The sequence below is a fragment of the Anolis sagrei genome, chromosome 8, assembly GCF_037176765.1.
Source record: "Anolis sagrei isolate rAnoSag1 chromosome 8, rAnoSag1.mat, whole genome shotgun sequence".
In the NCBI taxonomy this organism is placed as follows: Eukaryota; Metazoa; Chordata; class Lepidosauria; order Squamata; family Dactyloidae; genus Anolis; species Anolis sagrei.
In genome coordinates this window covers 939628-955807 of record NC_090028.1, presented here as the reverse complement: position 1 = coordinate 955807, position 16180 = coordinate 939628, and the positions used below count along the sequence as shown (strand labels likewise).

At 47.1% G+C, this 16180-nt stretch overlaps 1 protein-coding gene across 1 annotated transcript in view; it reads left to right on the top strand.

Annotated features, from left to right (window-relative positions):
• HYDIN (HYDIN axonemal central pair apparatus protein) overlaps positions 1-16180 on the top strand; it is a 226597-nt gene that overhangs the window by 16046 nt on the left and 194371 nt on the right. The window contains exons 5-9 of the mRNA XM_067470916.1: positions 643-842; positions 2114-2238; positions 7765-7966; positions 8980-9163; positions 15347-15446. Of these exons, the coding sequence (XP_067327017.1) occupies positions 643-842; positions 2114-2238; positions 7765-7966; positions 8980-9163; positions 15347-15446 (811 nt within the window). The remainder of the gene's footprint in view (positions 1-642; positions 843-2113; positions 2239-7764; positions 7967-8979; positions 9164-15346; positions 15447-16180) is intronic.

Here is a 16180-nt window from a genome sequence, read left to right as displayed (position 1 = left end):
CCTGGGTCTCCCTACGGATGTCCCGGTCCTTAAACACTCTCTGCTTCATTCGAAAAAATGCTGCACTCGCAGAGCTCAGGCGGTGTTGTATTTCAGTCTCAATGTTGACGTCTGTAGATAGTCTATGTTTTGCAGGCATATAGCAGGGTTGGGAGGACAATAGCTTTATAAACAAGCACCTTGGTCTCCCTATGGATGTCCCAGTTCTCAAATACTCTCTGCTTCATTCAGAAAAATGCTGCGCTCGCAGAGCTCAAACGGTGTTGTATTTTGGTGCCGATGTTGACTTTGGTAGAGAGGTGGTTGCCAAGGGAGTGGAAATGGTCCACATTTTCTAATGTTACCCCCATTAACAGGGTCGAGGTCATGTCTGAGTCAGTTTAAGGTGCTGGCCGAATTAGAATGATTATATTGCACAATTCCACAAGTTAGAAAGGACCTTTATGGGTCCAGTTACGAGCCCACCCACCTCCCAATTCCCTTCCCATAATGTCCACCCCCAATCTTTCAGCCCTCCCAAAGATTACCAGATTCCCACCATTGAGGAGTCCTCTGGATACTGCTTGACCCCTGTTCCCTTCTCCTGGGTAGGAAGGTCGCACTGCACTCTCTCTCTCTCTCTCCATCCTTCTTTTGGTGCAGGATTACTTCCACGAACTGACCTGCATCACCGAACGGGAGAAATTCATTGTCCCGATCCGCGCCCTTGGGGCCCGAGGCATCCTGGACTTCCCGGACCAGATCAACTTCTCCACCTGCCCGGTCAAGTACAACACGCAGAAGACGCTGCTGGTGCGCAACATCGGCAACCGAGAGGCCCGCTACCAGATCACCACGCAGAGGTAGCCAAGCCAACATTTAGACCACTGTTAATGAGGGGATTAATAGAATCACAAGATCACCCCATAGGGTAACATATCCCATCGTTTTCCTTGGCCTTGACTTGCCTTTAATCCAAAACAGGACATCTTTTCATGTATGTGCTGGTACAGCTGTACCAGAAGCCTAAATTTCCTTTCGATGCATGTGTTTGTTTTGGCCATGCATTTTGCAGTTGGGTGGTTCCTTCCAGGCTGCAGTCATAGGGCCAGCCACCTGCCTATCATTGTTAAGTTCTTTAGTTCCACCCCGTTCCCCAGGGTTCTGGGAGGGAAAAGAAAGTTTTTAGTTCAGTCTTACAGTTTGGAAGCTCAGTTACAGGACGTGAGAGCTTTTCCCATAGGGCAGCCATAGGGCCAGACACCTGCCTATCATCGTTAAGGTCTTTAGTTCCGCCCCTTTCCCCAGGGTTCTGGGAGGGAAAGGAAAGTTTTTAGTTCAGTCTTACAGTTTGGAAGCTCAGTTACAGGACGTGAGAGCTTTTCCCATAGGGCAGCCATAGGGCCAGACACCTGCCTATCATCGTTAAGGTCTTTAGTTCCGCCCCGTTCCCCAGGGTTCTGGGAGGGAAAGGAAAGTTTTTAGTTCAGTCTTACAGTTTGGAAGCTCAGTTACAGGACGTGAGAGCTTTTCCCACCTGTAGAGAAGCTCCATTTCTTACAAAGCTCTGGGGTAAAATAGTCCCAAAGCTTCTGGGGAAGACAGTTCCCAAAGCTCTGGCTGGGGAGCTTACAGCCTCACAGCTCTACAAGCCTCTGGGGAAGACAGCCCTAAAGCTTCTGAAGAAAACAGTTGTACAGATCCAAAGGTCTCCAGCTGGAAAATCTCTAAAGTTTTGGCTGGTAAGGTTTAGTTGGGTTCCCAAAAAGCAAATTAGAACTGGGAGTAAGGCCCCACGTCAGCCAGCCTAAAGACAGGTTGCCCAGGGAGGGGTTGGAGGGTTGCCCAAGCCCCTTGTAAAAGAAAGAAATAGTTCACGAAGCCAGCTGCCTGTCCTTTGTGGGCAAGTTAAGAAGAATTTGTGTGTTTTGTTGAAGATCTAAGCAATAATAAAGAACTTTGTTAAACTTTCCGAGTTTCTAAAGACTTTGTTTAGGAAAATCCACAGGGCCTCTCAGCCGAGGCACCCCGGCGTTCCTCTGGGCACAAAGAGCACGTCCTGTTTTAAAAGACAATTGCTATAGGCCCAGCGCATGTCAGCACAATGTATGTATTTTTATTTTGTGCCTTCCAGGCCCTTTTCTGCCGAGCCCTCCATCGGGACCCTTGGCATCAGGGAGACGGCCCAGTTCACCATTGACTTCCAGCCAGAGAAGAGCGGCAACCACTGCCAGGACCTTGTTGTGCATTACGATACAGGTGAGCATGGGATTGCAAAGACGGCTGGCTTCTCTTTGGCTCCCCTGCTTCCTCACGCAGAAGCAAACATCCGACTTACAAACGACTCACAGAGAAGAACAGGGCTGGGTTGGATGGCTTTGGGGGTCCCTTTCATAACTATGAAACTGTATCTCATATATGTATGTATGTATGGCAACAGACACCAGGCTACTTCTATGCCCATACCCTCACTGATTGACTTTGCAAACTTCATTACTCAATGTTATTCAAGTTTGCGAATTGCAACATCCACACTTGCTTCAAACAGATGAGGGTTCGTTCTCCCACCCTGGACATTATTCTACAGATGTATACACTCCACTTGCTTCATTGCTAGCAGAATCTCTGAGGATGTAATTAGCCACAGATGCAGGTGAAACGTCAGGAGAAAATGCTACTGGAACATGGGCATACAGTCTGAAAAACTCACAGCAACCTATTATTATTATTATTATTATTAGGAGGAGGAGGTGTATTGAGTTGTTGTGAGTTTTCCAAGCTATCTGGCCATGTTCTAGTAGCATTCTCTCCTGATATTCCACCTACATCTATGGCAGGCATCCTCAGAGGTTCTGAAGTCTGTTGGAAAGTAGACAAATTGGGTTTATATATCTTTGGAATAATGTCCAGGGTGGGAGAAAGAGCTCTTTGTCTGTTTGAGGCAAGTGTGAATGTTTCAGTTGGGAATTCCAGACAAGAAACAATCAGGGCCAGCTAACACCTCCCAACAAAGGAATCCCCCCAGGCAGTAAGAAGCTAGACCTTGAAACTGCCAGGCCATTAAATGCTAACTGAGGTGGCCAATTGAAAGATTCACACCTACCTCAAATAGACCGGAGTTCTTTCTCCCACCCTGGACATTATTCCACAGATACATAATCTCTACTTGTTTAGTTTCCAACAGACCTCGCAACCTCTGAGGATGCCTGCCATAGATGTGGGTGAAACATCAGGAGGGAATGCTTCTGGAACATGGCCAGACAGCCCAGAAAACTCTCAATAACCTAGTGATTCCAGCCATTAAAGCCTTTGACATTATTATTATTATTATTATTATTATTACTAACCCGATCTATCTCTCCCACCTCATTTGTCACTTGGGGGCTGGCTGGGCCTGGAAGCCCCCTACTGTGGCCAACCCAGAGGTAGAGTAGCCATTCCTCCCAACTGGCTTTGCTGCGACCAGCGCTTTCCCCCGAAAGTGTTGCCCAAGCCCATTGGCATTAAGTGGCAGCGGGCGCCTCATTGGACCGTATTTTATGCATGTCTGCATAGACCTTTCCACGTACAATGTTAGCAAAGTGGCTCTAAATAAATCATGAACTCGTGGATGGGAATCAAAGCCTGGCTTTGGAGCAAAGCGTTTCACCAAACTGCTTTGCCGACAGACAACCCCCTCCTCGGTCAGCTCCAAAATAATGGCCTTAATCCCTTCTCTTTTTGATCTGATCCAGTTTCTGACATAATGATCTAATTTAGGTGGAAAGAGACAGCGCTGGCTCTAATAAACCCAGGAGTGGAAGGATTTGGGCAAATGTGATGGAAAGTGGGGGACGCACACTGGGCCGTAGCCAGAAAAAAATTTCGGGGAGGGTTGACAATTTGGGGGGGGGGTTGACAATTGGGGGGGGGGGTTTGAAAATTTCGGGGAGGGTTGAAAATTTCGGGGGGGGGGGGGGTTGAAACCTGCCTCCTAGCTCACGCTGAAGCAAAGAGCACAGCAGAGGGCAGAGCAACCTTCAATAGCAGCTCCACCCCTGTCAACCACCTCCACCAAGTCTGGCCTCCTTAATGAGTTGCTTGGTTGCTTCAGTACATCGGCTATTGCTGCAAGTAATGACAGTGTGAATAAATTGTCAATATTTGCTTGAGATAGTGTTTACAGTTCTGGAGGGACTCTTAATTTTTTGCATCTCATAGACTTAGCATGGGGATTTGGTTAGCCAGTTAAAATTCATGAGTAAACCAGGTTTTTTTAAAAAAATCTGAAACATTTCGGGGGGGGGGGAGGGTTGAACTCCTAAAACCACCCCCTCTCTACAGCGGCACCGTTGAGACTAATTTTAATGGAGCACCAGCCTCATGGGTTTCGGTCCGAGGAAGCTGATTCCTATCCACAAAAGCTTGCGCTAAAATATAAGCTGCTCAATTCCTCCATCCTTTCCTTGCCCGTTTGATGCTGAAGCAACTCAACATGGGCCACCTCCTTGAAAATGTGGGCAAGAGAGAGAACACATGCTTCCTGCCCTCTCGTCATCAGACAGGGACATCAGGTGTTGCAGTTGAGTCTACTGGCAATGTTACAACTGATAGTAGGAGTAGCAGAGGAGGGAAGAGAAGTGCTCAGGTGTTGGATGAAGAGCAACAAAGAAAGAGAATCAGGGAAATATTCATGTCACCTACAAAGGTGACCCTAGGTAATTTTCAACGGTAAGCAAACAGTATTTTGGCGCGTCCCCCCAACCAGTCATTGATACATATATTTTCTGTTTGTCGTGGGAGTTCTGTGTGCCATATTTGGTTCAATTCCATCATTGGTGGAGTTCAGAATGCTCTTTGATTGTAGGTGAACTATACATCCCAGTAACTACACTTGCCGCACTTGCTCCCTTGCTTGGCCCGCTTTGGGTCCAGAGGCGTGCCTGAAGACCCCGGCGTGTGCACCAAAAGTCACCTCTTCTCCTGACTTTCTCTTCAGCCATTGGGACCAAGAGAGAGAGAGAGAGAGAGAGAGAGAGAGGTGGAGATGCCCACCTTTCCTGAAGGTAGGCGCAAAAACAAAGGAGGGAGCGGAGGTGGGAGATACCTCCAGCTGGAGGGTCTCTCTCTCTCTCTCTCTCTTGGTCCCAATGGCTGAAGAGAAAGTCAGGAGAAGAGGCGACTTTTGGTGCACATGCTGGGGTCTTCAAACACGCCTCCGGACCCAAAGCGGGCCAGGCATGGTGGCTCCGCCCCTTGGCCCACCCGCGGATTGGGGAGAGGAGAAGAGGCGGGTGGAGCGCCGGGGGATCGGGAAGGGGAGCCTGTCATGGGGAAGGGATCGAACGCGGAGAACGATTGAGCGCCGGCTCTGCTCGTGCACCCGGTGGCCGGGTGGAGCAGGAACGAGAGGGGCGAGGCGAGGCTCAAGGGCCCGGCCCCTTTGGGAAGAGGATCGCCCGGCAGTGAGGCAAGAAAGCCAAGGCTCCCCCCGGACTGCTAGGGCTGTTGTGAGCTGAGGGGCGCTCCTCAAGTGGCAGTTGAGGGGTATTTACAGAGGCACCTCTGCGCCCCTGGCAAAAAAAAGTGTTCTGCGACCGCTTACTTCGTGTAATGGACGAGTCGCCCCTGCCTACAGACGAAGACTCTTTCAAAGGCTTCTCAGAAAGTGAAATGGAGGAGGAGATGGGAGTAGAGGTGTAAAAAGGACTACTTGCGAGCAAGATTCAGACGAAGAGTGTCAGAGGAAATGGATCCGTGACATACTAAGTGCTCCAACTGAGGATGAGGATTTTATGGGCTTTACTGGAAGTAATGGGTCTGGGCGTAGTGAGGACAAAGAGGAACCATTAGATTGGACTCAAGTACAAGAAGTCAGGAATGTGTGCATGCAACCCACATCCAGTGATACTTTCTCTGGGGATTGGGAGTCTGGTGATACCAGAGAATCATGGGGAGACCTAAGTCTTGACAAGAGGTGGAAGAGTTGGAGAGATGGGTGTTCTCGCTCAGCTGTAAAGGGTAAGACAGCTGACATCGATGAGGAAGGGCAGCTCATCAACAGATGATGAGTTATAGGATAAATGAAGGCACTGGAAGTTTGGAACTTTGCAGTAGGCAAAGTGTTGGTTACGTGCCTTGGGTTTTGCTGCTGTCGCTTCTCTTGTTGGGCTTGGTTCCTGGAACTGCAGGTTGCCGTTTCCTCTGCGTATCGACTGGCTTGGATTCTCGTAAGTGCGGATTTCCCCTTCTCTTCGACCTTGGATTGTTTTGGCGACAACGCTGCCTTTTGGACTCTGAATACTTCTTCTGGAATTTCCTCGACCTTGGACTGCTTTTGGATAACGGCTTTTCTTCACAGCTCTTTGTTTGTTTGCCTACTTTGAACTGTGTGATTTTGGGGCATTTTGCTTGAACTTTTGTTTATCCCAGATTATATGTCAGTTTAATTTCCAAGTTAAGTTTTTGAGCTGCAAACTGCTACAGACTTTAAGTTTTGACCAGAGGCTCTGAAGTAAGTCTCTCTGAGTCCTTTTGTTGCCTTAATAAACCGTTGTTTTGAGTTTACCCCTGTGTCTGGCTCTTTAAAGGCGTCTGGGTTCTGACATCAGCCTCGTTGTGAATGTCACGTGGTCATGGCTCACCTTCTTCAACCTGTTTATTTATTTATTTACATTATTTATATTCTGCCCTTCTCACTCCGCAGGGGACTCAGAGTAGATTACAATGCACAGATACATGGCACATATGCATGGCAACATATATAGACAGACACACAGAGGCTATTTAACTTTCCAGCTTTGTGAGGGTATGCTTCAAATTCCAGCCACTGGGGGAGCTGTTGCTTCACCGTCACTTGTGATGCCAATGGAGTACTTCCTCATTCTTTTGCACGCTGCTGGAGAGGTTTATGGCATCATAAATTAGTTAAATTAGTACGGCTGGGTGGTTTCGTTCGTTAATTTCGTAATTCGTTAAGAATTCGTATTTAAAGTAGCTTACGATCCAATATTGAACCATTCAGGAGCAACTAAAAATCGAAACGAATTTTTAAAATTTATTTCGTATTGTTTCGTAATCGTTTTGAAATCGTTTCGTTATTATTTCGTTATTATTTCCGTATGTCTGGTGCAAGTTTTATAGTTGTTGTTTTATCAGTGATAAAAAAATAAATTATCACACCAACAGTCAACAACAGAGGGAGAGGGAAGCTTCAGAAGTTCCCCCTCTCCCATTTGGAGGGTTTTTTAGCGCATTGCGCAATCGCGTCCGCTATTAATGAATCGGTTCGTTATTGTTTCGATAATTTCCGAAATTTTGTAAATATCGAACTTTTTTAGAGAAAAATTTCGGAATTCTTTTAAAAAACGAAACGCAAAAACCCCCTAAAAACGAATCGAGTTTAGAAACAAATTTTTCCGTGGTTTCCCAGCCCTGTAAATTAGGCTTCCCGCATGAGTGGTACCTAAATTTCCTACTTGACAGATGCAATTGTCTTTCAGGCTCCAAAGGTCAACAGCATGCTAGACAAATGGTCAGGAGCTTACTCTGACCCAGGCTGGCTTTGAATGCATGACCTTTCGGTCAGTGGTGATTTTTAATGCAGCTGACTCCCAACCAGTTGCGCCACATCCCTTAAGTTGCACATTGCCACTCATGTAATCATTTGGCAGGTGTGTGACCACATGTCCATTAGAACGGTATTTTCCACCAGTTTTACATCATAGAGTTACAGTGGATGCATCCCTGTTTAACAATGCATTATCTAACATACTTAACCATTTCCTCCCATGGCCTCCTTTCCAGGGGAAGATGTCCATGTGGGTTTGTACGGGGCTGCCGCAGATGTCAACCTGCGACTGGACAAGAACTCCTTGACCGTTGAGAAAACCTACATCACCCTGGCAAACCAGAGGTCGGTGGTGATTCACAACCGGAGCGACATCATTGCCCACTTTCAGTGGAAAGCCTGTGCCACGCCGGAAGAGGAAGAGCAGAAGAAGCAAAGGTCAGTTGGACAGTTTGCAGGGGAAGTCCGGGGAGGCGGGGATTGGAGTTCGAAATGACTCTGAAAGAATGGACAGAGGGCCCCAAATGGACAAAATGGATCTCAAGAGAGATCAGTGTGAGGTATCCCATCTAGGCTGGGCAAAGGCAACACAGGTGGGTGATACAACAGACAAGAAGACAAGAAAAGTTGATGGGATCATAGAGCTACTTGAACAAGCCATTCCCAAGATACAAAGAAGATTGGTTCTGTGAGTTTGTTTTTAAGTTGGATTTCTATGCAAGTCAGAATAGGAACATTTAACTCCATCTCTCTCTCTCTCTATCTATCTATCTATCTCTATCTGTCTCTCTATGTATCCATGTATCCATATATCTATCCACGTATCCATATATCTATCAATGTATCTATGTATCTATCCATCTATCTATCTATCTATCTATCCATCCATCCATCCATCCATCCATCTATCCATCCATCTATCCCTCCATCTATCCCTCCATCCATCCATCTATCCATCCATCTATCCATCCATCCATCTATCCATCCATCTATCCATCCATCTATCCATCCATCTATCCATCCATCTATCCATCCATCTATCCATCCATCCATCCATCTATCCATCCATCCATCTATCCATCCATCCATCTATCCATCCATCCATCTATCCATCTATCCATCCATCTATCCCACCATCTAGCCATCCATCCATCCATCCATCCATCCATCCATCCCTCCCCTCTCTCTATGTATCCATCTATCCATGTATCTATCCATGTATCCATGTATCTGTCTGTCTGTCTATCTATGTATCTATCTATCCATCTATCCATGTATCTATCTGGGTATCTATCAATCATTTTTGGAATAGAGAAGGTCAAACACCCCTATTGTGTTTTCTTTCCTGTCTGCCCCTGTTCAGAAGGTTCCACCTCACCTCACTGGTTGGTGATGGTGCCAACCAAGAAGGGCTTCAAAGTGAGCATTTGGCCCCCCCGTTTCCTCCTCAGGCTGTGCCAGACGCTGCAGACGGAGAAGGAGAACGTCCTGGACCAGCTCGTGATGGAGTGCCACTTGGACCCCTCCCTCCGCGAACACCTCGCCATCGTCACCCGTACCTTCCAGAACCGCCAGGCCACCGTCCAGGAGGACGCCCTGCTCTTCAACAACAACATCTTCTCCATTGAGCCAGTGGTAAGCAAAACAGGGCCCCGAAAGGAAGCCACAAGCTTTAGGAGACGAGTGCCGTTGATGTCATGCTTGGCCCGAGGGCCCAAAGATCCCTTTTGCATGGAAGAAACACACAAACAGTCCTGTGAGTTTATGACAACCAAGTTGCCGCTCCAAATGGTAATGAAGACTGGATCTGTTGTGGTAGCTTTGCAGATCTACACTGCAATATAATCCAGATTACAAAAGAAGATAATCCAGATTATCTGCTTTGAACTGAATTGTATGAGCCTACACTGCCATCTAATCCAGTTTTTTTTTTGGTCATGTCATGAGCGACGTGAGAAACTGCAAGTCGCTTCTGGTGTGAGAGAATTGGCCATCTGCAAGGCCTTTCCCAGGGGACGCCGGGATGATTTTTGATGTTTTTATCCTTATGGGAGGTTTCTCTCATGTCCCCGTATGAGGAGCTGGAGCTAATAGAGGGAGCTCATCCGCCTCTCCTTGGATTCGAACCTGCGACCTGTTGGTCTACAGTCCTGCCGGCACAGGGGTTTAACCCACTGTGCCACCGGGGGCTCCATATCTAATCCAGTTGAAAGCAGATAATCTGGATTTTACATGGTAGTGTAGATGGGGCCTAAGACCCATTCTACACTACCCTAGACGCAAAAACAAAGGAGGGAGCGGAGAGTTTCCAAGAGGCCTAAATACCTTTCTAACATGAAAACATTAGGCTCTCATCATCATAAAAGCATTGCGATGACCTTTCACTGAGCTGGCTTCTCGTCTGCTGGCCAGACGAGAACTCCGCCTGACCCGCAGATCAAGACGGGCTTGCCGGGTCAAGTCACTATCTACACTTTCAGTATCAGCGTGGGAAGGCACCTGCTCGCTATCTCCTTCGTTAAAATTCCTTTCTGCTGGGAACGGCTGTGTTGACACTGCACTGTCTGTGGGAGCCTCAGAAGCAGGCTTAGAGATTTGAGGCACAGACAAAGAGCCAGGAAGCTGAATCCCAGCAGGAATCTGAATTCCATCATCCTCATCGTCAGAAAATAGCTCAGCCACAACACTACCCAGGAGAAGGGAACGGGGATCCAGAGGCGGCCCTAGGTAATTTTCAACAGTAAGCAAACAGTATTTTGGCGCCCCCCCCCCCCCCCAACCAATTATTGATATATATTTTCTGTTCGTCGTGGGAGTTCTGTGTTCCATATTTGGTTCAATTCCATCATTGTTGGAGTACAGAATGCTCTTTGATTGTAGGTGAACTATACATCCCAGTAACTACAACTCGCATATGTCAAGGTCTATTTTCCCCCAAGAGCACCTCAAGAGCGCCCCTGGGCAAAATCAACTCTACTGCGAATGCTTACTTTGCGTAATGGGTTGCCGAGGCTCCCCCCGGACTGCTAGGGCTGTTGTGAGCCAAGGGGACGCTCCTCAAGTGGCGGTCGAGGGGCATTTACAGAGGTGCCTCTGTGCCCCTGGCAAAAAAAAAGTGTACTGCGACCGCTTACTTTGAGTAATGGACGAGCCGCCCCTGATCTCAGATTATATGTCAGTGTAGACTCATATAATCCAGTTCAAAGTAGGTAACCTGGTATCAGATCCTGTGAAGGGGCCTAAAGGAGAGTCATTTCTGCTGAATGCGAATTTCGTTGGGTGGAATCTTGGCGTTGCTTGAAAGATGACAAACCCATGCTTGCAATGAAAGGTTAAGAAACAGGAGTTTGAAAAAATCGGAGCATGTTTGTGGAAAATACAAACCCAGACCGTCAGAATGATTTCTTTCCCAACCTCTGGGGAATGGAGCTGGTTACGCAACCCGAGTGCCTTTCAGATTTCACTTGATTTAATTTTGCAAAGGAAACGGGGGGAGGGGGGGAGCCGGGGGGGGGGGGAAGCCCAGGTGGCGAGCAGAGGGCACGGGCCGGCCTGCTTTGCACCTGACTGCTGAGTGGCCCTGTTCCCGTTGGGCGCCTCCTGCGCCATTGGCGGCAGCCGGCCAGTCACATTGTGAACATGTGCGAGCTGACGCTTCGGAAATGGAAACCGAAAGGAGGAAAGGAAAGGAAGGAGGAAAGACAGGTTGTGCTAGACCTCCACACTGCCCTTGACAGGACCTCACCCATCCTCTTCCCAATGCCTCTTCTCATTGTGCCGATTGTCAGGAATCTAACTCGGTCCATTATCCAAAGTTTACACTACATAATATATTTTTTTGTTCCTGGGTTATCAGTGCCATTTCTTAATTGGTCCCAGGCCCGTAGCCAGGATTTTTATTCGGGGGGGGGGGGAGGGGGGCTGAGTCTGAACGAGAGAGGATCTACCCTAGCAAACCTTTTGTATCGTTATCCCAATACGCCCATGCATATGGGATATATTGAGCATGGTGATCAGATCATTATATGAATAAACATAACAGTTTAAATAATGTACCAGTAAGGCCTTCTTGCGGACCACCCTGAGAATTAGGGGGTGGGGCTGAAGCCCCTCAAGCCCCCCCCCCCCCCCCCAGCTACATGCCTGGTCCTATTATAAAAACATGGGAAAAGTTTATTCAACTGACAAGGGAGTGACGGATGGATTGGAATTTCTCAAGAGTGAAATACTCAAGGCGCAATTGCAAATCGTTCCAACAAAGAGAAAAATTAGGATAAGTGCAAAGAAGCCAGAATGGATGTCCAAAGAACTTCTAACTGTGCTAAGACACAAAAGAGACATGCACAAGAAGTGGAAAAAGGGAGAAATCACCAAAGAAGAATTCAAACAAATAGCCAACACTTGTAGGGGAAAGGTCCGCAAGGCTAAAGCACAAAACGAGCTCAGGTTTGCCAGCGACATTAAAAACAATAAAAAGGGCTTCTTTTCTTATGTCAGTAGAAAAAGGAAAAACAAGGAGCCGATAGGGCCTCTTCGAGGAGACAAGGGATGATAGGGAAAAGGCAGAACTACTTAATGTCTTCTTTGCCTCGGTCTTCTCACAAAAAGAAAGTCATCTTCAACCAGAGGGTGCTTCTCCCCAATGCTTCTCCTTCATCTTGGAAAGAAGTGACGAGCGGAGTGCCGCAAGAAGGGTTCCGTCCTGCGCCCGGTCCTGCTCAGGATCTTTATTAATGACTGAGATGAAGGGTTAGAAGGCAGGGTCATCAAGTTTGCAGACGACACCAAATTGGGAGGGAGAGCCAAGACTCCAGAGGACAGGAGCAGAATTCAAAACGATCTCGACAGATTAGATGGGCCAAAACTAACAAAATGAAGTTCAACAGTGACAAATGCAAGATACTCCACTTTGGCAGAAAAAACGAAATGCAAAGAGACAGAATGGGGGACGATGAGGCCTGGCTCGAGAGCAGGACGTGGGGAAAAGATCTTGGAGTCCTCGTGGGGAACAAGTTAAACATGAGCCAGGAATGTGATGTGGCAGCAAAAAAGGCCAATGGAATTTTGGCCTGCATCAAGAGGAGCCTAGTGTCTAGATCTAGGGAAGTCATGCTCCCCATGCTCTATTCTGCTTTGGTTAGACCACACCTGGGATATTGTGTCCAATTCTGGGCACCACAATTCAAGAGAGATATTGACAAGCTGGAATGTGTCCAGAGGAGAGCGACTAAAATGATAAAAGGTCTGGAGAACAAGCCCTATGAGGAGCGGTTTAGGGAACTGGGCATGTTTAGCCTGAAGAAGAGAAGGCTAAGAGGAGACATGATAGCCATGTATAAGTATGTGAGAGGAAGCCACAGGGAGGAGGAGGGAGCAGGTTTGTTTTCTGCTTCCCTGGAGACTAGGACGCAAGGGAGCCATGGCTTCAAACTACAAGAGAGGAGATTCCATCTGTACATGAGGAAGAACTTTCTGACTGTGAGAGCCGTTCAGCAGTGGAACTCTCTGCCCCAGAGGGAGTGTAGTGGAGGCTCCTTCTTTGGAAGCTTTTAAGCAGAGGCTGGATGGCCATCTGTCAGGGGTGCTTTGAATGCAATATTCCTGCTTCTTGGCAGAATGGGGTTGGACTGGATGATGGCCCATGAGGTCTCTTCCAACTCTTGGATTCTATGATTCTATGATCAGCCCTCCCTCTGCAGTCCACCAAAGGTAGAGATCAGTGAAATATCATAAACGTTCATAGGGGTTTGCTATAGGGTCCAAAAGAGTTCCAAAGTCCATGAAAAGTTCATAGAAAAGTCCATAAAGCGTGGATTACAGGAGCGTTGCCATGTGGGGCCATGGAAAGAGCCTTAGGTTCCCACATGGGGGGGGGGGAGATAGGGGATTATGGGACCATTCCAACCTGGTGTCCTTGGTAAAATTATGAATTCCTTTGTTTTGAACCATCTTTTACAGAGTCCTTGTGGGGGGTCACCTCCGATATCAAACAAAGATAAGTAAAAGGTAAAGGTAGTCCCCTGACATGAAGTCCAGTCATGTCTGACTCTGGGACTCTGGTGCTCATCTCCATTTCTAAGCCGAAGAGCCAGCATTGTCCGTAGACACCTCCAAGGTCATGTGGCCATAGGCATGACTGCATGGAGCGCTGTTACCTTCCCGCCGGAGCGTTACCTATTGATCTACTCACATTTGCATGTTTTCGAACTGCTAGGTTGGCAGAAGCTAGGGCTGACAGCGGAAGCTCACGCCGCTCCCTGGAATTGAACCTGCGACCTTTTGATCAACAAGCTCAGCAGCTCAGCGCTTTAACCCACTGCGCCACGCCCCCCCCTCAAACAAAGATAATAGACCCTAATTAGGTGACACTGGAGAGCCCTTCCCCTTTCCTTCAAGGCCTCTGACTGTTTACAAGAGCAATTCCACTTGGTTTCCTTGAACGAGAGTGGTGCGTTCGTGCTCTCTTTGTAGTCTTGGAACCTTATTGCCTAGTTCGCTCCCATCTCTCCCCATATGTTGCCAATCACGCAATGCTGGCATTCTGGTCCAGGGTTGCGTTCTTCAGAAGAAGGTCAGGTGGGGTCCCATTAGGCAACGACAGCACCAGGAAGCGTTCCTCCTTGAGATGCAAGCTGTGCGATGGAACAAAGTCATGTTGCCTTCCTCCCCTGGGGCAGGGCTTTCAATTATTCACCGGCTTCTCAGCCACCCAAACGCAAAGTGTGGGCTTCGTTGGAGGGGAATCTGGGCAACGGGGAGAGCTGGGCCACCTATGTTCAGCTCTCCCATTGGTGAAAGCGTGGCATGGTATAAGCACAGCGAAGTCGAGCATGGAGAGAAGGACGTTTGACTTTGGGAGAAGCCCAGGAAGAGAGAGGGAGGATGAGGGAGGGAAAGAGGAAGAAACACAGAGAGACTTCTGTGAGAGTGTAGCTTGACGGGATGGTGATGTTGCAATCCAGAGCAGGGAACGAGGCCCTAAGATAACTATCCACCACACTTGACTGTGAAAAACAATCCTTTTTTATTGAAGAAAAATGATTACAAAATAAAGGAAAAATGCAAGTCAAAAGCCACAGCGAAATCAGCAAACATGAATTTAGATGGACAAAGCAAAACCCAAAGCCACACTGTAAAATACTGGAACCTGTTAGCAATCCACTAACCATACTTGATATCCTAGAAATCTTTCAAGACCATAGCCAGGGAAACCGGGAGAACTGCCAAGGTCTTCATCAATCTGAAACGATGCCTGAACTGAGAAAGTCAGCCCGGCGGAAGGCACTTAAAGCCGAAGAATTTGTTCCGTGAACCGCCCCTCTGCTTTGAAGCCAATGTTTGTAATTCTTTAATTCGGGAAGACCTTCGCAAGCTGAGTGATTTACTTCTGTCTTGCCAAATCTGGCCCCTTCTGTTGTCGTTAAAGTTGCCAGGTGCAGAAGGGAGTGAAAGGTCATGGCTTCCCTCTGAAACATTCTCATGAACACTGGTACTTTCATTTTCCAAATCTACAGAAGTTCCTTCCTCACTAATTTCAGGAACATTGGCATTTTCCAAACCTACAGAAGTTTCTTCCTCACTAATTTCAGGAGCATTGGCATCAAGAGGTACATTTTCATTAGCATCAGTAAATATATTTTCATTAGCATCAGGAGGAACAAACAGAGAATCAGATTCAAGTTCAAACTCAGGCTGAACCCCAACAGGTGACCATGCGGTCTGTTACAACTGCCCAATTGCCTCTCTCTCTCTCTCTTCGCCTGTGTCTTTCTCTGTCACCTCCCTATTTATCCACCTGTGTCTTCTCTTCATCTGTAGGAGGGGGATGTTTGGCCCAACTCCACGGCCGAAATCAGCGTGATCTTCAGGCCCCAAGAAGCCGGGATTTATCACCACACAGTGTACTGCGACATCTCAGGTATCACTCTCTGTCCGCATATACTCACTTCCTGCCTTGGTCGCACTTCCTGTTGAGTCACAGCTCAGGAGACTTTCGTGATATTTTGAATTATAAATGGACTAAAGTGATGGTGAACCTATGACATGCGTATCAGCACTGACACTAGGGCTGGGCGGTTTCGTTCGTTAATTTCGTAATTCGTTATTAATTCGTATTTAAATTAGCTTACGATCCGATATTGAGCCATTTTGGAATAGTGTGAGGAGTTAAATAGATTCGAAACAAATTTTCAGTATATTTCGTAATTGTTTCGTAATTGTTTCATAATTGTTTGGTAATTGTTTCGTAATTGTTTCGTAATTGTTTCGAAATTGTTTCGAAATCCGCATATAACTTCCTGTCTTGGTTACACTTCCTGTTGAGTCACAGTGCAGGAGACTTTCGTGATATTTTGATTCATAAATGGACTAAAGTGATGGTGAACCTATGACATGCATATCAGCACTGACACTAGGGCTGGGCGGTTTCGTTCGTTAATTTCGTAATTCGTTATTAATTCGTATTTAAATTAGCTTACGATCCGATATTGAGCCATTTTGGAATAGTGTGAGGAGTTAAATAGATTTGAAACAAATTTTCAATATATTTTGTAATTGTTTCGTAATTGTTTCGTAATTGTTTCGAAATTGTTTCGTAATTGTTTCGAAATTGTTTCGGAATTGTTTCGGAATTGTTTTGAAATTGTTTCGAAA